Raw genomic sequence first — 20,692 nt, forward strand, 5'->3', positions numbered from 1 at the left:
TTTTGGTTTTTTTTTTTTTTTTTTTTTTTTTTTTTTTTTTTTTGAGGGATTTTTTTTTTGGGTCGAATTCGCTGGAAAAAAGGTTCTCTGCGTGTTTTCTCCCCTTGTTTTCCTTCCCTCCAAACGGTAAAAATCCCTCCCAACCCTCCAACCAGCATTTCTCTCGACCAACTTGCGGCTTCCCCTTGCAGAAACGATTGGAGAAAGGGGAATTTTCCACCTTGGAGAAAGGGGAATTTTCCACCCGAAACCCCCCATCACCTGAGGGACCCACCGCAGGGTGGGGGGTCAGGGGGACAGCCTGAACTGACACCCCCTGCCCAGGCACAGCAGGGGCAGCACCCGCTCGCCACCGAAGGACGTCGGAGGGTACGCGAACATCGGGGTCTCCCTCCGGGAATCGAAGAACGCCACTCGCCCGGCCTCGTAGTCCAGGTAGACCCCGACCACCTCGGGGGCTTCAGGCAGGGAGATGGGGATGGTGGGGGATGTGAGAGCCTGGCACTGGCTCCCGCACTGCCCCACGGCCCAGATCCCCACCTCGGGCTTGACGCTGATCCGGCCTTTCCTGCGCACGGATTCCTTGGCCACGCCGACGGCCCAGGCGGCTCCGTCGCCCACCTGCACCTCCCAGTAGTGGCGGCCAGAGCCGAATCCCTCCCGGCCCAGGACGCAGCGCGAGGAGTCGAAGCGCTTGGGGTGGTCGGGGACGGCCCTCCGGCTGTCTTCCCACCGGACGCCCTTCCCATCCTCGGACAGGGCGAGCCGGGGATGGGCCGTGTCCGGATCCAGCGTCAGGCTGACTGCGGAGCGAGGGGACGGCTGTCACGCGTGGGTCCGGCCTCTCGAGAGCTTTGGGGTTGGGTTTGGAGTTTTGGGGTTGGGTTTGGACCTTTGGGGTTGGGTTTGGAGCTTTGAGGTTGGGTTTGGACCTATGGGGTTGGGTTGAGAGCTTTGGGGTTGGGTTTGGAGCTTTGGGGTTGGGTTTGGACCTTTGGGGTTGGGTTTGGACCTTTGGGGTTGGGTTGAGAGCTTTGGGGATGGGTTTGGACCTTTGGGGTTGGGTTTGGACCTTTGGGGTTGGGTTTGGAGCTTTGGGGTTGGGTTTGGACCTTTGGGGTTGGGTTTGGAGCTTTGGGGTTGGGTTTGGACCTTTGGGGTTGGGTTTGGAGCTTTGGGGTTGGGTTGAGAGCTTTGGGGTTGGGTTTGGACCTTTGGGGTTGGGTTTGGACCTTTGGGGTTGGGTTTGGACCTTTGGGGTTGGGTTTGGACCTTTGGGGTTGGGTTGAGAGCTTTGGGGTTGGGTTTGGACCTTTGGGGTTGGGTTGAGAGCTTTGGGGTTGGGTTTGGAGATTTGGGATTGGGTTTGGACCTTTAGGGTTGGGTTTGGACCTTTGGGGTTGGGTTTGGAGATTTGGGGTTGGGTTTGGACCTTTGGGGTTGGGTTGAGAGCTTTGGGGTTGGGTTTGGAGCTTTGGGGTTGGGTTTGGACCTTTGGGGTTGGGTTTGTCCCACCTCGCCCGGTCTGCAAGGCTCCAGGGATGGTTTGGTGACCCACGTATGGGATTGGGAGAGCGGAAAAGCCGGCAAAGGGAATTTGGCTTGGAGTGAAAATGAGGCTCTGGAGTGTGGGGGTGATGTTGGTCGTTGTGGGGGTGTCCCATGGCTTTCCTTTCTGAAGTTGCCATGTGGAAATATCTGGGATTTTCACCTTTGAGGGGTGATTTCCCGAGGTGACACTGGCACAGCGCCAGACCCCTTCCCCGGCTCCCCTGTACCTTGGAACTTCTTCAGCATCTCCTTGAGGGTGACATTTTTCTCGGGCTGTCCTGTGGGTTCTTCTGCCAGCTCTGGTGAAACCTCCACCGCCTCCAGGGCACTCTGCTTCTCCAGCCTGGAAAGCAGGAGAAGATTTTCTCCACAGAAATACAGAACGGTGGGACTGGAGAGGCAGCTGGGCCTTGGGAAGTCTTGAAAGGCCCTTTCCAACCCAAACCACCCCAAGCTTCCACAATTTTATAATTCCATTTCTCTCTGGTTTTGGCATTCACAGGAAGTTTTTGGGATCTGCCCCTCATCAAGGAGCTCCTGGAGAGCATTTGCTGGCCCAGCCATGGCCGAGGAGCCTCTGGATGGTGAAGATTTTCTGCCAGTGGAAATCAGGGAATAAAAGTGACTTTTCTTGTCCACTTTCCTCCTTCCAACCCCCCAGTCCAAAGGGGACATAAGCAGGTCTGTTAAAGGGTGGAGGATTCCCGTAGAATTTAACCCTCTTAGCTGCTGGCTCTCTGTTTTTGGCAGGCTGAGAGGGAAAAGCTCATCCCTGCAGGAGCAGGGAGGTTCTCATGGATCAGAGAGCAGCTGCAACAGAGCTGGAGGTACCTTCACCCCCCCAGTACCTGACCCTGGTCTCCAGCATCCTAACTGGGCTTTTGTGGTGTCCTAGCTGTGTCCCGCATGTCCGTGCCACACAGGTCACGGATTGTTGGGGTTTTGGAGTCCGCCAGCCACGGGGACAAACAAGAACGCGGCAGGAATGCAGGCGAGGAACCACAAACCTGCTCAGGATGTCTCTGCTGTCCTGCAGGGGAGAGACAGAGAGACAGATCAGAGTGGAGCCAGCCTGGGGTGAATAACCAGGGAGGGCTGTGGGGTGACCCTGGGGCGCTGCCGGGCCTAAATGAGGGATTCTGGATCTGTGGGAATTCAGGTGAGGTCACGGCAGCCTTAATGAGCGCTTGGGTTATCAGCATCATCCCCCCTCCCAGGATGAGCGTGGCGGCTGCTAATGAACGTCTCTGCTTATTTGAATATATGACTGACTGAATGCTTGGGTGTTTAAATGTTTGGATTTTTGACTATTTAGACATTTGAACGTTTGAATTTTTTGGTATTTGATTATTTAATTATCGAGCCGGAGGCGGGCTCGGATGGTGACTTTGGTGGCAACCTCCAGACCCGGGGAGCATCGGTGGTTTCCCGCTGTGGACAAGGGAACCAGACCATTGCTGGGCGTGTTCAGCTGGGCAGGTGAATCCCAGTTCAGGGTGAGCCAGGCCCTGGGGGTGATCCACGACATTCCAGCGGACAGCTGGGATGACTCTGTGGGCATCGAAGGGAATAATTCAGGTGGAAAAAATGGGCTTTAAAAGGAGTTTTTTTTATATTTCCAGGTTGGACAGGGATTGGAGAAACATAGCCCAGTGGAAAGTGTCCCTGCTGTGGTCTGGGTGCTCTGTGAGGCCCCTTCCTACCCAAACCATGATCCTGGGATTCTGTTTGGGATTGTTTTGGTTGGTGGCCTGGTGGCACCACAGGTGGCCGAGGGTTTTCTGAGGGCTCTGAGGTCTCACCTGCAGGAGCTCCCAGGGTGGCTGCTGGCACTTGTCCTCCAGCTCCTGGATCTGCTGGCCCACGGAGGAGATCTGCTCCGAGAGCCTGCTGATGTTCTCCTCCTGCCTCTGTGCAATCTCCCGGTCCAGCTCGTCCAGCCGGCCCAGGAGGAGCCTCTCCTGCTCCTCCAGGAGCTGGTGCAGCTCCTTGACCTGGGACCGGACCTTCTGCCGCTCTGCGTCCACCTGCTCCTGCAACGGGAACGGGCGTGAGGGGCTGGGGCGGGGCTGGGGGAGGGAATTCCAGCAGGGTGGATCGAAGTGGGGGTTTGTCACCACCAGAAATTCCAGGGTTCTTGCAAAGCCTGGGGAGAATCAAGAGAATTTTTTTTTTTGGCCATTTCTAGGTGGGGATTGCTGGTAAAGCATTTTCCCATGGTCCGTAAACTTTGTACCCAAAAGACTCCAGACCTTTGGACAAGGGAAGATGCAAAATAAACCCATAAACAGATTAGTCAGTGATAGAGATCAGGGAGAGGGAAAACAAAGCAAAAAATATTCCTGTTTTCTGTCTATTAGTAGGGGGAATCTGGGAATGTGCCCCTCTTGTGAGCACATGGAGGGAGGCAAAGATCCAAAATTACCTGGTAAAATCCAGGTTTAGGTTGGATACAAAAAAAATTCACGGGGAAAAATTGTTCACCCGTGAGGGCGGTGACAGGCGCGGGTAGCCCAGGTGTGCCTCCACACCCACCACCACGGCCGGAGGGACAAGGGAAGGGTCACTCACGAGCAAGTCCAAGCTTTTTCCTTCCTCTGCCGCTTTCAGCCCCAGCATCTTTTCTCTCCTGTCCTTGAGGATCTGCACGTGAGCCTGGAATTTCTCCTGAGCGGAGGGGAAACACCGGGTCGGTGCCTTTCCCTCCATCCGGCGATGGGACCGGGGCGGCGGGGTGTGGGGGTGGCTGTCACCCAACGGGACGCAGGGAACAGGTGGAAGTCGCGGAAATCCAGACCTTTGCAAGGAAAACAACGCTCACCTGGCCTCCCCCTCCTCCTCCCTCCTCCTTCTCCTCCTCCCTCATCCTCAGGGACACCCGGACACCTCCCACCTTGTGCTCCTGCGCTGCTTCCTCGATGGGGACGGCAGCGTGGAGCCGGTGGTCCTGTGACTCGCGGCACACGCGGCACACGGGGGTCTGGTCCTCCTCGCAGAAGAGCTTCAGAGCCTCGCCGTGCCTCTGGCAGAGCCTCTCCCCTGGCCCGGCTCGCCCCCTCAGGCTGAGGCGCTGCGCGATCCGGATGATCTTGGCCAGCTCCGGGTTGGGTCTCAGGCTCCGCTCCGGAGCCGTCTCCCGGCAGCGCGGGCACGGGAAGCTCTCCCGGGAGCTCTCCCAGCAGCGCTCGATGCACGAGCGGCAGAAGTTGTGGCCGCAGTGGATGGACACGGGGTCCTGGAAGAGGCCGAGGCACAGCGAGCAGGAGGCTTCGGCGCGGAGGCTCCCGGCGGGGCCGCGCTCGGCCATGGCCGCGCCGCCGGGGCCGGGCCGGTTTCGCTTCCCCCGAGGCCGGGCTGGCGCCGCGGCTGCTCCGCTTCCTGCAGGTGCCTCGGCCCCGAGCAGAAAGCGAGAGCGGAGCAGCTTCTCTGCTGAGATGAAGCGGGCTCGGCGCCGCGTGTGGCGCTGGGTTGTTTGGCACCGGGGTTAGTACCGGGCTTGGCACCGGGCTTGACGCCGGACTGCAGCCGCAGCCGAGCTGGAGAGGGACAGAGAATCCCCATTCCCATCCGGTTCGCAGCGGGTTGGAAGGAGATTAAATGGAAATTAAAGGGAAATTAAACTTCCTTCATCATTTACGGGCTTGGTTGAAATCCACCTCCTCTTCCACTCCCTTCTCCCCCCAGAAAAACACCCAGGGAAAGTGAGAGGCTGCCCCAAGCCTCCCCTTGAGGTCTGAACCAGGCACCAGCCTCGTTTCACTGCTTTCAATTTATTTATTTTAGATTTATTAATTGATACATTCCATTTATACGCGTATTTAACTTACTGATTCACTCCTAGTTTATTAATTGAAGGGCACGGCCGTGGGGACAGAGCTTGGAGTAATTCTTGCCTCATCCTTTGCTGCTCATTCCCCCTCCCGATTATTCAGCATTCCTAAATTCCCGACTCCAGCACCCCCACCCGTACGTGCAGCTACAAGTACCTTTATTCAAAAATACTTTTACTGCTCCTTTCACTTCTCCTTTTACACAGGAAATCGTTTCTCTCACGGGTCGGGGCTGAGCCGCTGACCACAGACCTTCCTATTTTTAACTTTCCTTTTTTTCCAAGAGCCCGCCCAGGACCACCAGCGTGAATTCCGAAGCCCTTCATGTGCAGAAGCCACCGGCACTCGCTGACATCGGGCGCCGGTACCGAAGTGATTTTTTTTTTTCCTTTTTTTTTTTTTTTTTTCTTTTTTTTTTTGAGGAAATCGGTCAAAAACTCATCCGCTGTAAATTCTGAGCAGGAGCTTTTTGGGGTTCCGGGTTTTCCGGTGCTCGGAACATTCAGACTGAAACCTGGTGGGCGGCTTCGTGCTCAAACCACTTTTTTTTTTCTTTTTTCTTTTTTTTTTTTTTTTTTTTTTTTGGTTAATCTGGGGCTAAGTTTGATTTTTCGGGGGGTGAGACGTGCGAAAAGTTGGGATGCATTAAGACCCCCTTTCCAAGCGATTTCCCTCCTTGATTATCCATGTGTAATCACTGTGAATTCTCGCCGGCCGTGGGCTCAAGAGGGAGCTGGAGGCTCGGGTTTAACAGGCAAGGAGAGATTTGTTCAGTGCCGGAGGGAAAGAAAATCAGTAATCCAAGGTTTTCTGCAGGATTTGAATCAATTGCTTCAAGGCGCAGGTAGAGCCAGGGCTGGGAGCAGCCTCCTTCCTTTTCTCACCGTTCCGGGTGAAAAAATACCTCAAAAAAAACTTCTTAAAATCCGGATTTAAATTTAAAAACAATCCAAGGACAAGGGCGGGAGGCTCCAGCCTTTTTTCCTCGGAGCTGCGACCCCCGGGGGTCGCATCCATCGGAGCCCGGGGAAATCCCTTGGCGATCAGCCGAGATTGGGGGATTGGTCCCAATTTGCCGTGCACGAGGTGGGAGCGGGCTCCCATTCCCACCCCCTTTCCACGAGGTCTCACCCTCGGGGCCCCCCTTCCCAAGCCTCGCTCCTCACCGGGCTGCGGATCCCAGGAATTCCACACCGGACCAGGGGTTTGGCACCACGCGCGGGGCCCAGTCGGGAGGATTTTGGCCACTGCCCGCCCCTCCATCCTCAGCCCCCCCGGGCTCCGCGTCCCTCCGCCTGCGGTGGAGGGAGGGGGGGGTCCAGGAAGGCACCGCCTTCCCCGGTGCGGGGAGAAAATGAAAGCGGCGGCTCCCGCACCCCCGGGGCCCCATGGACGCGCCGAGCGCTCGGGACGCGCTCCCGGGCGAAGCCTCCTGCCCCATCTGCCTGGAATATTTCCGGGACCCCGTGTCCATCCACTGCGGCCACCACTTCTGCCGCTCGTGCATCGAGCGCTGCTGGGAGTGGCCCACGGCGGGGTTCGCGTGCCCGCGGTGCCGGGAGACGGCCCCGGAGCGGAGCCTCCGCCCGAGCCGGGAGCTGGCGCGGGTGCTGGAGATCGCCCGGCGGCTGAGCCGCGGGGAAGCCCTGGGGGTCGGGGACGAGGAGGAGGAGGAGGAGGAGGAAGGATGCCGGAGGCACCAGGAGCCCCTGGAGGTTTTCTGCAAGGAGGACGGAGCTCTGCTGTGCGCGATCTGCCGCGAGTCCCGCGCGCACCGCGCCCACACCGTGCTCCCGGTGCCGGAGGCTGTCCGGGAATACAAGGTGAAGGGAGGGGTTTCCATCCAGGAGCTGGGCCAGCTCCGCCGCGGTAGAAAAGTCCCCCCGGGTTTGCCCCCAGCCCGTTTAAGGGGACAGGACACGCTCCGGTGCTTCTGCTCTCTCTGTTCTCCTCCGAGCCTGGAGGGATCGGGGTCTTCATCCTTCTCCCTGCCAATCCCTAAATCGGCAGGAACGCGGACAGTAAGAGCGGGGTTGTTTTCCTGGACCTGGAGGAGAAACGGAGTTGCCCGCACTCCAGCCCCCTGCCCAGAGTGTGGTTTTGAAGCTGTCCCAATCTCCAGAGAAACGGGGTCTTTATTTTTCGTTCCCTCAGGAACAAATCCAGGATCGGCTGCAAACCCTGAAGGACGGCAGAGATAAACTCCTGGAGCTCCGGGAGGCTGAACTGAGGAGAAACTGGGAGTGTCTGGTAAATGCTTTGGAGCAGAGGGGTGGGGGAGTGGGTGTCTCCTGATGGATTTAGAGGGGGGACGTCGTCCCTGGAGCTGGGGTCCCTCTCCAGGGAGGGGCTTTGACTCCCCCTTCCCACCCAGCTCCGCTCCCCTTGTGTCCCATCCCGCAGGAGAAGACCGAAGCCGAGCGGCAGCGGATTCTGTCCCAGTTCCAGGGGCTGCGCCTCTCCCTGGAGGAGCTTTCCTGTCACCTCCTGGCTCGGCTGGGGGACCTGGAGAGCGACATCGGGAGGGTGCAGGAGGAAAACGTGACCAGCCTGACGAAGGAGATCTCCCGGCTGGACACCCGCGTCCAGGAGCTGGAGGAGAAGTGCCGGCAGCCAGCCAGGACCTTCCTGCAGGTGACGAGGGGCAGCAGGACGGAGGCCCCGGGTCCGGCGGGGTTTGGAGCAGCCCAGTGCCGTGGGATCACGGCAGGGGGTGGAACGACGTGGTCTCTGGGGGTCCCTTCAACCCAAGCCATTCTGTGGTGGGGCCGCGTCCCACCCCAGACCCCAATCCGGTGCCTCAGCGGTTTTCCCGCTGGTTGGACTCGATGGGCCTCGAAGATCTCTTCCAGTGTAAGTGCTTCCATGATTCTGAGTGATTCACCGAGTCCCATGTCCCTTCTCTCCCTTCCAGGACATCAACGGCACCTTGAGCAGGTACGGACGGGGCTTCCTGAGCCCCTCCTCCCACCCCGGGCTGGGATTGGGGGTTGGATCCTGTGTTTGGCCTCCTTTAGAAAGCAAAGTATTTGGTTTTGTGGCCAAATCCCTGACGAAGGGGTCTGACCCCATCCCTAAAGGCTCCTCTGTGGGTGTGCACAGGGAATTCCTTGGGCTCCCTCCGCCGTGGGTCCTCAAGCTCTTCCTTCCATCCTTCTCCAGCCTCGGAAATGAAAACCTCCAGCTGCCCCCGTCGCCTCTTCCAGAGCTGGAAAAGAAAATTCAAAACTTCAGGGAGGAAAACATTCTCCTGGAGGAGACACTGAGGAGCTTCCAAGGTACTGGAACAGGCTGGGGGACAAAGCGATGAATTTCATTGATTTTATTATACATAAAAGATGTATTTATTATATGTTTATTACATAATTACGATGTATATGTGCAACCATAAATTTGTTCACTTAGAGCATACGCTGTATCTTATTGCAATGTCATGGTTTGACACTGGCGCAATGCCAGTGCCCCCATGAAAACGCACCTTCCTAAATAATTGCTGTGAGATGTGATCAGGAACAGAGCAGAGCAGGCCCAAGCTTAATAACAAAGAGAAAAAACTTTATTAACTACTACTACTATAAAACACAGACACTAAATCCCGGATGAAGACCCTCCAAAACGCTCCTCCTCCTCCCACCTAATTTCCAAACAAACCCAACAGTGAGACCCCACCCAGGATCCTGATCAAGTTGCTACCCTTCAGATATTCAAATACTCAATCTTTCAAGGGAGACGGGAGTCTCTCCTATGCCACAGACTCCCCCAGGAAACACAATTGCCACCCTTGTGTTTCCATGTCACACATGGCAACCGCCCGGAGAAAATCTGCCATGGTGACACTCTCCTTTCCATGTCACAGTGCTCTCACCACCGTGCATGGACAGACTGCTCATAGGGCTCCTTTAAGGATGCTTTGCCATGGACCAAAAGAGACAACAGTTCAGTTTCTCATTGCGGGACTACAGTCCCCCCCATTTTCCCCTGGGGCGGAGGGTCCAAGAACAGAGATCTTCCTCTTCCCTTCTTCTTCTCTGAAGACTGAGGGCCTCTCCACACCCTCTTCAACTTTCCTCTCTTCTCTCCATTCCTCTGTTGGTAGTCACTGAACCAAGTCTCTTAGCCCACCACCGCATCCCCCTAAGTGCAGCCTCTGTCAGGAGAATTTGGTTCAGTCTATGGCTAACAAGAAAAGTCCAGCCACAAGCCACTCCGTCATCTCCTTCCACCCAAAAACTTCCTCTTCCAACATCTCAGATCCCAGACTGTCTCTCTTCTACTTCAAATCAAGGAGGAGTAATATTTTACAAAGCCTTCATTTCTCAGGAAAGGGTTAAAAGTTCAGACTCCCTGGACAGCTGGAATCTCTGCCCAGCAGCCGATTCCCAAGGCCAAGGCTGGGCGTCTTCCCCGCCTTTCTCCTTCTCCTCCGCGCCGGCAAAGTTACAGGTGCCGTCGGACTCTCTGTCTCTTCCCTCCTTGTGGGGGACGACAAGGGTATCTCCGCTTCTCTCCACCCTTCCGTCCACAGGAGCTGGCTCGGTTCCAGTCCTTCTACCCCTCGGTTTACCTCGACCAGGCCTCGTGGCTTCCCCACTCCCACCCAGCCCCATGGCTGGGCAGGGGAGATCTGCACAGCACCCTGACCGGAACCAAAAAGAGACCGAACTCCAGGGAGTTCTTGCTTTTAACCCCCTGTGTTCTCAGAGGCGTGTCCATACCTTCAGTGGTCACTCCAGGTGCCAATATCCAAACCTGACCACTGATTGGTTTGACCCAGCTTCCTGAAAAAAATTCACTTCCATGTCAAACCACGACATGCAACTATTTTAATTGCAATTGGTTTTTGGTTGCAATCCTGTTTAATCACAGTTCCGTTCGTCATTCTCAGCATGGCAGGGAAGCCTCCTCACATTCCCGTTCCCACCTACCCCTGCATTTTATATCAGTCCAAGTCCCCTTTTCCCCTTTTTTTTTCAGACATCCTGGTGTTTGAGCTGCCGGAGAAAAGTGAGTCCTGGGATGTGGGATGAGGGCTGGGCCACCAGCTGGTGGGAGGCGCCGAACAAACGATGGGAAATGAGGGGGAAAGCCCCGCGGGGGAGCCAGGGAATCCTCACCGCGAGGATCATCCCGCACGGGACGGGACGAGGGAAGGCAGGATGCGCATGGGATCCCCTCTGGCACAGTGACGGTGACGCTGGACCCCAGCACGGCTCACCCCCAGCTGCTCGTGACCCCCGACGGGAGCAGCGTCAGCTGGGAAAGCGCCCAGGACCCTCCCGGGGACGGATCCGGACCCGGACCCGGACCCGGCACCGACCCCTCCGTGCTGGGCCGCGAGGGCGTCACGGCCGGGAGACGCTGCTGGGATGTGCAGGTGGCCCCCGCGGGGTCCTGGGCCCTGGGGGTGGCCAGGGAGACCCCCGGGAGCGGGGGAGAGACCCCCGGGAGCGCCGAGTGGGAGCTCTGGTCCATGGGGCTCTGCCAGGGCCAGTTCTGGGCTCTCACCTCCCTGGAGCGCATCCCGCTGTTCGCCATCCGGGCGCCCAGCAGGGTGCGGGTGGCCCTGGACTACGAGAGGGGACAGGTGGCTTTTTTTGATGCTGATAAGAAGAGCCTGATCTTCGCCTTCCCAGCGGCCTCGTTCAAGGGGCAGAGCGTGCACCCCTGGTTCCTGGTGTGGGGCGAGGGCTCCCGGATCACCCTGTGCCCCTGAGCTTCCCCAAATCCCGAGGTTTATCACCATTCCCGGCTCTTCCAGGGACTTCCAGTGCCTGCTGAAGTCCCTTTCCACTCCCAGCGATGCTGACCATCCCTCGGGGTCGCTGTCCCGAGTTGTCACCGCCAAATCTGGTGGCTGAAAACAGAGCTACGTCTGCCCCACCCCGTCCTGCACCACCCCAATCCCTTTTCTCTCCTCTCCTCTGGCTTTGGATGAAGTAAAAACCCAACATTTACGTGTTTTAACTTCTTCTCTGTTTGGTGTTTGCTGCTCCTGGGTGTCGGGATCAAGCTGGAATTTTGTTTCATTAAACCCCATTCCGGGTGTTTGCACCCTGGAAGAGCCACAAGCTCCGTGCAGGTGGCCCAGGGACTGCCCCTGTCCCTTCTCCCTGGAAGCCACGTGCCATTGCCGGCAGTCAGGAAGGACACCGAGGGGGAAATCACACCTTTTTTTATTATCAACGATATAAATCACAGAACCCACAGACCTGGTCACCACGGGGACCTTTTTCAGAGAGAAAACGGCAACTCCACACATTGGAGGTTGGGGAAAAGGCTAAAAAAAAGTAATTTGGAGCCCTTGGATTGGAGGTGACCAGCTCAGACGGGATTATGTACAGCCAGTCAGGCAAGCCTTGGGCGAATTTGCCTTTCCATCCCGATTTCTCCCCTTTTCCCACTGTTTCCCATTTCTCTGCCCCACAGTCCCTCGTCCACAGCTTCTTCCCTCTCTTTTGCCTCATTTTCCCCAGGTTTCTCTCTTCTCCCGGCAGAGAAGGAAGCACAAACCCGGCCCAGGGGCTGTGAAAAGCAGGGGGACACTTTTCCCTCAGGGACACAGCCGGAGCTGGGACCTGGCCCCCACCACCCAGAGCCAGGGCCGGACCCTCTCCCCGGCGAAGGACACGCGGGAAAAGACAAAGAGGAGCCCCCCGTCCTCGGCGTCGAAAAACGCCACGGTCCCCCCGCCACAGTCCAGGTGGACGCTGACCCTGCGGGGCAGCCACCGCAGGGCCACCAGGGTCACCTTGCGGGCGGTCAGCGCCCGGATCTGCCCGCCCCACTTCTCCAGCCCCCAGATGCCGCCCTGGGGGCCGAGGCTGAGCCGCCCCTTCCTCCGCACCGATTCCCGGGCCACCCCCACGGCCCAGTCGCCGCCGTCCCCCACGTCCACGTCCCAGCAGTGCCGCCCGGCCACAAAGCCCTGGTGGCCCAGCACGAAGGGCCAGTAGTCAAAGCGCTCGGGGCCATCCGGGAGGTCGCGGCGTGCGGCTCCGCGCCACACGCTCTTCCCGTCCTCGGACAGCACGAGGTCGGGGTGAGCCGTGTCGGGGTCCAGGGTGATGCTGGCTGCGGGGGACAGAGGCGGGGGTGAGGACCAGGCCTCGCTCGGCGTCTGGAGAACCTCCCAAAGGTGGGGAAAGCCCTCCCAGCCCGAGGTATTCCCGGGATAGCCGAGCCGGGAGAGCCACGCGGGGCTGACCGAGCACCCCTCTCAGCCCTGCGCAGGACAACCCCGAGAGTCACCCCAGGGTTTTATGGGAAGTGCTGTCCCTGAAGCAGAAAAAGCTGGATTTCACCCCAAGAAATCTGAGGAAAAACCACAGCAAAAGCGGTACAGAAATCCGGAAAAAATAAACACCGAGGAAAGAGAGGGAAGAGGTGACGTGGGAGGAACATGAGCAGAGTCTGCAGCAGCCACGGGACAAGACCCGGCTGGTGGGGCTGAAATAAATAAAATTCATTAAAAACCTCCTTGGGTCACCCTGATTTTCAAATTATCTCTTTTTTTTTTTTTTTTTTTTTTCCTCCATACCAGGGAAAGCCCTTTTCGCTTCCTCTCCTCCATCTCCAGGTTCTCCCTGCAAGGTTTCTATTCCCAATTTATATCTGGGATTGGAGAACGACAGCTCAGCTCTTCCAGCACTCCCAAAAGATGACTTAAATCTACTTTTGTTCTCCTTCTGGGTACCTTGGAGCTTCCTCAGGGTTTCCTTCAGGGCACTGCTCCTCCAAGAGAAGTGATAAACTCGCTCTTCCGGCCCCGGAGCCGCATCCAGGGGCAGCTGGAAAGTCACTTTCCCACACCTGGAATTAAAAAAAAAATTAAATAAATAAAACCAACAACCTCCCCCCTCACATTTCTCAGAACAACCTGAGAGGTTTCCAGAGCCACCAGAAATGAGGAATGGTGCTGCTAAAATGTTGGGTTTTAATTTCCCCCCTTCCCTTGGAAACCCCGGAGATCAAAGGCCGAATTTCCCTGCTGGATTCATTTCCTTTTCTTTTTTCTAAATCTTATTTTTTATGAGGAAGAAAGGAATTTTTGAGGAGGACTGGGCTGGAGCGAAGAGCCAAGACTTCAAATTATTTTGAGATTTTTGAGACCGAATCCCCGCGGATCAGCACATCCCAAAAGCGGCCAAGGACCCAAAGGAGCCGAGTTCAGAGTTCCCTCCTCCTTTCCTCTTGGGAAAACTCATGGAAAAGATTTTCAGGGAGGCCACAAACCTGCTGATGGAGCTTTTCACCTCCTGGGGGAAGAGAGAAAGGAAAGGCAGCTCAGCGTGAATTATTCGGACATATAGGGAACCACCAGCCCTCCCACAGGGATTGAATTCCATTTCCCCCAACTCTACAGACCCCTCCCTCTGATTTTCCCTCAGAACAGGAGAATTCCCTCACCAGCTGCTGGTTCTTCTCCTCCTGCCCCTGTGCCGGGGTGTCCTGGTGGGAAATCTCTGGGGTTTTTTTCGCCTGCCTCTTCTCCAGCTCATTTTTCAGGTCTTCCAGCTGTGGGAGCGAGAGGAGCTCAGGATCCCCCTGGAGTCTGCAGCCCCAAATCCAAGCGGGGCTTTTAAATGACAAACTAAGGAAAAGTGGGGTGGGAAATAACCCGAGGAACTCAGGGAAAGGCATTTCCCAAGGGAGAACACCTCTGGATTCAAACCCCGACTCAAATCCCCGCAGCTCCCTGCCCAAATTGGGTCAAATTCTGCCCAAATCCATGCGGTAACGGCCTCTTCCCTGCCAAAGGAATGCTCCCGAGGTCGGTGTGTCCCTAAATGTCCCCGAAGGTCAGCAGCTGGCACCTACCAGGTCCTCCAGGGCAGCTGTCCTTCCTCGGAGTCCTCCTCTCCTGGCTCAGAAAGCCGGATCCCCGCTGGAATTCCTTCCCAAGGGATCCAGACCCTGCTGGGTTTATCCCTCTGACGGGGCTGGATCCTTCCTCTGCTGCTCCTTCCCTGTCCCGGGTGAATCCCTGGCACGGCTGGGCTGGGCCTGCGCGTCAGGTCTCCCCCCTACACACCTCTCCCGGCTTTTCCTCATCAGAATTCCAGGATTTTATCCCTCGAGCTGCTCCACCCCGCTCCTTTTGCACCAAAGCCATCCACCTCCCCAAAAAACCCTGGAGACGTGGGATGTCCAGGTTCCCAGGAGGGCGAGGAGCTCCCAGGGCTTGGCGGGACCACAAATGGGGCAAATCCGAGGAAAAAGGGGAGGGAAAAGCACAACCAGAACCTTGAGGGAGATGGCAGAGGGACACAAATTGGGGCCCAGGATGCCCTTTCACCTCCATCCCTGTGGCCAAGTCCGGCCTCTGAGCTCACCGGGAAACCTCCCCAGGGAATTTTTCACCCTCTGCTCCTCCACCGAGCTCCGTGGATATAAATTCATATTTATTTTCGTGGAACTTTTAGCGGCAGGATCTCTGCCACCCAGCTGGGCGGCCCACAGGGGTGCAAACCCCAATTCCAGCGCACGTTTCCCACCGGGAAGAGCCAGGGAGGAGTCGCCAGCTGTGGGAACGCCAGGACCGGGAGCGAACACCCCAAAAACGCCGCCAGGAAAGTTTCGGCTGAAGGGAAGAAGGCGGACCCCGGTGAAACAGCGGCAGAGCCTCGGGCTCGGCTCCTTCGCCTTGGAATGGGGAATCAGGCAGAGCCTGGAAAACCAGCCCGGGTGGGAAGCGCTTTGCATCGCTCTGGAGAGAAGAGATTCCCAGGGTGGAGATCAGAGACAGGGAGGGACCCTGCAGGAGCTGGGGAAGAGGGATCTCTGCCCCGAGGAGCGCTCCCGGGACGCGGCCAGGAGCTGTCCCCGGGAGGATCTCGGTGGGGATGGGCAGGGGGCTCCGTCACGGGGGTCTCCACTCATCCCGTGCCTGTTATTCCGGGCCCAGCGTCGCTCCCGCTTCCTCTTTTCAGTTCCGGAATTAATAACGGGGCTGTTTCGCTGCTGCCGCTTCCTCTTTTGGGTTTCCTCGGAAGAAAATCACGCGTTTTTGAGGAAATCGATGTCGGCGAAAGCGGCAAAAAGTGCCAGAAGTCGTGTCCTGCCTCTGCCCTTCCCGGGTCTTCGGGCTGAGGCATCACCCGCCCCGGGACTGATCCCACCTCGTCCTTCCCCAACCGCCAGCACGGGGGCACAGCCATTTTTGGGGATTAATAATGTGGAAAATTGGATTCCAGGAGGGTCTGTGTCCCTCCACGGTCTGTGTGAGAGGCTGGGGAGGAGGAAGCTCAGCGAGGTGTCCTCATCCCGCGCGGATTTTCCTGATTTATCACACAGAGGCTCAGAAATCCAGAGGAACACAATTCCCAGCGGGGCGGGGCGGGGGGTGCAACACAAAAACGTTCTTTTATTTGAGACAAGCGTCAGGGATGTAGACAGAGACGGGAAGCAGCCCCCAGACCGAGGGGTGAAGGGTTCAGGACACACCCCGGAGAAAAAGCACTTCGGGAAGAGAGGAAACCGGGAGGATTCATCCCGCCAAGGGCACAACAAGGTTAAAAACCCCACACACTGAACCGGGCTCTCCGTCCCCAAGGCTCCTCCTGGGCTGATGCCCGGGGCCATCCCAGAGCCCCCTCAGGGACAGATCCGCAGCGAGAACCCGAATCCCACCCAGTCCAGCGGGGACATGACCTGCCCGGCCACCGCGCGGTCCTCGCAGCGAGCGCTCCGCGTCACCTCCAGCAGCCGCGCCCCCATCCCGATCTTGAACCAGGGCAGGACCCTCTCCCCGTTGAAGGCGGCCCGGGTGTATTCCAGGATGGGAACGTCGTCGCCGGCGCTGTAAAAAGCCACCCGGCGCCCCTCGTAGTCCAGGGAGACCCGGAGCCGGCGGGGCGGGGGGTGCAGGCGGAGGTTGGCGCGGGGGGAGGTCAGGGAATGAAACGCCTCCAGCGCCCACACCCCTTCTTTGGGGGTCAGGCTCAGGGGGCCCTTCCTGCGCGCGGACTCCCGCACCACTCCCAGCGCCCAGACCCCGCCCTGCCCCACCTCCACCTCCCAAAAATGCCGCCCCGAGGCGAAGCCCCCCCGCGCCAGCACGCAGGGCTCGAAGTCGAAGCGCTCGGGGTGGTCCGCGACGTCCCTCGGCACCAGCTGCCCCCGCGCCTCCTTCCCGTCCTCGGAGAGCTGCAGGTGGGGATGAGCCGTGCGGGGGTCCAGGGTGAGGGCGGCTGCGGGAAAAGGGAGCGATGGAGCGGAGTCGGGAGCCTGGAGATGCTCCTGTCCCTCCCCAGCACCTGCGTGGGCTCCGTTCTTCCACTTCCCGCGGCTCTGGAGGGTCACGGGCGGCTCGGGTGGGGGGCACCGGCCTCGGAGTGTCCGGCAGAGCCCCCCGGGACGGGAGGAGAAGGGGGAGAGGATAAAGTGTGGGGCAGAGGCACCGGGAAGGACAGAGCAGGGTTGGGACTAAACGCCCTGGAGGGTTCCTCCCAACCCGATCCCGTTCTCGGATTGCGCCGTGAGGAGCTCCCAGGCAGGGAAAGGCAAGCACAAATGCTCTTTTTGGGATGTTTGGGCCTTGAACACAGCAAGAGTGGGGCCGTCAGTGTTCCCTCCCTCCCCGCAGCAGGAACGGCACTGGTTTTTCCGTGGGGAACTCTCCCGCCAGCCCAAATCCTCCATTTCCTGCCCCCAACTCACCCGGCTCCTGCAGCAGGAACATGAGGCTGTCTGGGGAGAGAGATTTCACAGACTCAGGGTTGGACAACACCTTCATCCCGCTGGATGGACCCCCTGGCCAAGCAAAACTCATCCCCCAAGGATTCGTCCGTGTGGATTTATCCCCTCTCTATCCTCTCCCCTGCTTTGCACCCATGTGGGATTAGATTTTCCCACCAGCGACCCTTAATCTGCTTTCCAGGTGAGACCTGGGAGGGGAAACTCCTTTGCTGGGCTGTTTTTTTCCCTTCTCTCCACTTCCCAACTGGTTTTGCCCCAGGAAATACCTCAGGGAAAACCTCAGGCTCCTTCTCTGGTGAACAGCTCCTGGATATCCCACGCAAGGACCCCGTTTCTGCCAGATCTCACTCCCAGGGACCCCATTCCTTCTGGATTCCCACACCAGGCCCCGTGTCCCCTCCCAGTCCCGCTCGGCACCTTGGCATCTCCTCAAGGCGCCCCTCACCAGGATGTTCCTCTGGACAAAATCCCCGAGGCTCCTCTCCAGGTCGGAGGAAATCTCGGCCGGGGGGTGGAACGTCATCATCTCACAGCTGCAAAGAGGCCAAAAAAGGGGCAAAACCCCCAAATCTGACGCTTCATTTTGTTCTCATTAAATATTCTGGGGGCCGTTACGGGATGGGCTGAGGATTTATCCCAGGACCAAACCCAAGCCCCTTTTCCCTGCCCTTTCTGGGCAGTTTCCTTCCCACAGACCCAAATTCCCGAGCCCAAAGCAGCGCCGTGGGAATTTGAGCTCCTGGAAGGAAATCTGGACCTCGGGATTCACCTGGATGGCCCCAGAGGTGCGAGAAGGGAGAAGGAGCCGCGTTACCTGTCCAGGAGCTGCTGGATGTCCTAAAGGTGGGAGGAGAGAGGAGATGGTTAGAGAGGAGGAACAACGAGTCGTGTTCCTTCAAATCCCGCGATCAGAGAACTCCAGCCTGGTTTGGGTTGGAGGGACTTTAAAACCCATCCTAATCCACACCCAATCCACTTCCCAGAGGTGTCCGAGCTCTGTCTCACCTGGGACATCCCCAGGGCTGTGGCAGTGACACCAGGGGAGCTCCTGAGGGGATAATTTGGGCTCCTGGGTCCTGGATTTTGTTTGTTCCTCCTTTTCCCCTCCCAGTCCCAGCGCTCCGGGCTCTCACCTGCAGGAAGTGGCTCGGGGGCTGCTGGAATTTCCCCTCCATCTCCCAGATGAGCGTGTCCAGCTGGGATAACTCCTCCGAGACCTTGGCCAGCGCCTCGTCCTGGGCTCGGCCGATGGCCCTGTCCAGGTCCCCGAGCTGGACCAGGAGGAGACGCTCCTGCTCCTCCAGGAACCGCCGCAATTCCTGGAATTCCCGCACCAGCCGCTGCCCCTCGCTCCTGGTTTTGTCCTGCCGAGAGTGGCGGTGAGGCGAGGGGGCGGCAGAAGGGCCGAGATCCATCCCTCCCCTCCCTTCCCCTCCCTTCCCCTCCCTTCCCCTCCTTCCCCTTCCAGCTCCGCGTTATCTCCCCGGCGCAGCCTCCGGTGAACCCCGGCAGATAAACACGGAGCCCCGCACTCCGTGAGCCAAACCCGGGAGATTTGGCCTCAAAACACCTCCCGGGTAGAGGGAGAGACCCAAACCCGCCCCGCCCCGGGATCCAAACGGACCCCCGACCCCCACAGCTTCTCTCGGGGGCTCCCACCAGGTGCAAACTCCTCTGAGCACCGGATTTTCGGCTTTCCAGGTATTTTTCTCTCTCCTCCTTCAAAGCCTGGAGGCAGCTTTGGATCTGCTCCTGCAGGGAAATAAAAGGCGAGCTCGGAGGGGCTGAGAAAAATCCATTTTCCCACTAAAATTTGCTCTATCCCTCGTCTGAGATGGGAGACGCTTTGCCCAAGAACCACGAGGAGCTGAGCCGGAGCCAGCCCCGTGTCCAGGGAGGGCTGGGAGCCCCAGATAAGAGAGATTTCCCCCAAAAAACCACTCCTGGCCTCCGGAAATTCGGGTTCTGGGATAAAGACCGCCGTCTTTAGGCGGATTTCTTTAGCAGGTGTTTATATCCACAAGAACTGGTGTCGGTTTATAGCTTCTTTAAGTTTATATAAGATTTTTCCAGAAGTCTTTTTCGCAGGAGAGAAGAGAAAAGGAGTGGAAAAGCGGTTTCTAAATTAGCTGCAACTAAACAAACAAAACTAATTCCCATTTGTTTGAAACGAAAGAAACGGCGAAGGTGCTGCTTGGAAACACAGAGCAGATCAAAACCACCACCAAAGAGAAGCCCTTTGAGGCGCTCCCACACACTTTGCTTATTGAAATCACCGCCGGGGAGTTTAAACCCGACCACCCCCCGTGGCCCACGGGAGCTGAGGAGCGTTTTCCCCGCAGAAAAGCCGCTGCCCCGTGGGCTGCGCGGTCTTACCTTGTACTCCTGGGCGGCTTCCTCGGCGGGCACGACGCGGTGCAGCCGGTGGAGCCGCGAGCGGCCGCACACGAGGCACAGCAGCGCCCGCTCCTCGCGGCAGAAGAGCCGCAGCGGCTCCCGGTGCCGCCCGCACAGGGTCCCCGGCCCCGCCGGGAGCAGCCCCCGGGCGATGTCGGCGACGCTGCCGAGCTCCCGGCTCGGGCGGAGGCTCCGCTCCGGGGCCACGCTCCGGCAGCGCGGGCAGGCGAAGGAGGAGGCGCCGGAGCTCTGCCAGCAGCGCTCGATGCAGCCGCGGCAGAAGTTGTGGCCGCAGGGGATGGACACGGGGTCCTGGAAGAGCTCGAGGCACACGGGGCACGAGGCCTCGGCGCGGAGCTGCTCGGCCGGGCTGGGCCCCGCCATGGAGCCGGGGACGCGCGGATGTCCGGGGGGAGGAGGAGGAGGATGTGCTTCGTCCCTCTGGGGAGCTGGATGTTCGGGATGAGGAGGAGGAGGATGTGCTTCGTCCCTCTGGGGAGCTGGATGTTCGGGATGAGGAGGAGGAGGAGGATGCGCTTCGTCCCTCTGGGGAGAGGGAAATTTGGGATGAGGAGGAGGAGGATGTGCTTCGTCCCTCTGGGGAACTGGAAATTCGGGAGGAGGAGGATGCGCTTGGTCCCTCTGGAGTGGGAATTTGGGATGAGGAGGAGGAGGATGTGCTTCGTCCCTCTGGGGAGCGGGAAATTCGGGAGGAGGAGGAGGAGGATGTGCTTTGTCCCTCTGGGGAGCGGGAAATTCGGGATGAGGAGGAGGAGGATGTGCTTCGTCCCTCTGGGGAGCGGAAAATTCGGGAGGAGGAGGAGGAGGACGTGCTTCGTCCCTCTGGGGAGCTGGATGTTCGGGATGAGGAGGAGGAGAAATGCGCTTCGTCCCTCTGGAGTGAAAATTTGGGATGAAGAGGAGGAGGATGTGCTTCGTCCCTCTGGGGAACTGGAAATTCGGGAGGAGGAGGAGGAGGATGTGCTTCGTCCCTCTGGGGAACTGGAAATTCGGGAGGAGGAGGAGGAGGATGTGCTTCGTCCCTCTGGGGAGCGGAAAATTCGGGAGGAGGAGGAGGAGGACGTGCTTCGTCCCTCTGGGGAGCTGGATGTTCGGGATGAGGAGGAGGAGAAATGCGCTTCGTCCCTCTGGAGTGAAAATTTGGGATGAAGAGGAGGAGGATGTGCTTCGTCCCTCTGGGGAACTGGAAATTCGGG

The 20,692-nt window shown here is 58.3% G+C and overlaps 5 protein-coding genes across 5 annotated transcripts in view; 1 reads left to right on the forward strand and 4 right to left on the reverse strand.

Moving 5' to 3' along the window:
- Positions 1 to 20,692, reverse strand: part of RACK1 (receptor for activated C kinase 1) — a 49,923-nt gene that overhangs the window by 7,987 nt on the left and 21,244 nt on the right. The gene's annotated exons all lie outside the window — the stretch shown is intronic.
- On the reverse strand, positions 289 to 4,858 carry LOC137466742 (E3 ubiquitin-protein ligase TRIM39-like). Its single transcript, XM_068178425.1, has 6 exons — positions 4,445 to 4,858; positions 4,123 to 4,218; positions 3,354 to 3,584; positions 2,559 to 2,581; positions 1,779 to 1,894; positions 289 to 803 (listed from the first exon to the last, which is right to left on the reverse strand). The coding sequence occupies exons 1-6, from the start codon at positions 4,856 to 4,858 to the stop codon at positions 289 to 291; spliced, it is 1,395 nt and encodes a 464-aa protein (XP_068034526.1).
- Positions 6,668 to 11,123, forward strand: LOC137466760 (E3 ubiquitin-protein ligase TRIM7-like). Its single transcript, XM_068178442.1, has 7 exons — positions 6,668 to 7,204; positions 7,536 to 7,631; positions 7,785 to 8,015; positions 8,296 to 8,318; positions 8,544 to 8,659; positions 10,356 to 10,385; positions 10,565 to 11,123. Exons 1-7 carry the CDS (start codon positions 6,770 to 6,772, stop codon positions 11,092 to 11,094), a joined length of 1,461 nt encoding a protein of 486 aa, XP_068034543.1. The 5' UTR covers positions 6,668 to 6,769; the 3' UTR covers positions 11,095 to 11,123.
- LOC137466762 (E3 ubiquitin-protein ligase TRIM39-like) lies at positions 11,550 to 14,633 on the reverse strand. Its single transcript, XM_068178444.1, has 4 exons — positions 13,788 to 14,633; positions 13,614 to 13,636; positions 13,075 to 13,190; positions 11,550 to 12,452 (listed from the first exon to the last, which is right to left on the reverse strand). The coding sequence occupies exons 1-4, from the start codon at positions 14,019 to 14,021 to the stop codon at positions 11,932 to 11,934; spliced, it is 894 nt and encodes a 297-aa protein (XP_068034545.1). The 5' UTR covers positions 14,022 to 14,633; the 3' UTR covers positions 11,550 to 11,931.
- LOC137466740 (zinc finger protein RFP-like) lies at positions 15,708 to 19,859 on the reverse strand. Its single transcript, XM_068178422.1, has 7 exons — positions 19,455 to 19,859; positions 18,738 to 18,830; positions 18,212 to 18,442; positions 17,893 to 17,915; positions 17,496 to 17,611; positions 17,040 to 17,069; positions 15,708 to 16,570 (listed from the first exon to the last, which is right to left on the reverse strand). The coding sequence occupies exons 1-7, from the start codon at positions 19,857 to 19,859 to the stop codon at positions 15,975 to 15,977; spliced, it is 1,494 nt and encodes a 497-aa protein (XP_068034523.1). The 3' UTR covers positions 15,708 to 15,974.

The sequence above is a fragment of the Anomalospiza imberbis genome, unplaced genomic scaffold (assembly GCF_031753505.1).
Source record: "Anomalospiza imberbis isolate Cuckoo-Finch-1a 21T00152 unplaced genomic scaffold, ASM3175350v1 scaffold_43, whole genome shotgun sequence".
Classification (NCBI taxonomy): Eukaryota; Metazoa; Chordata; class Aves; order Passeriformes; family Viduidae; genus Anomalospiza; species Anomalospiza imberbis.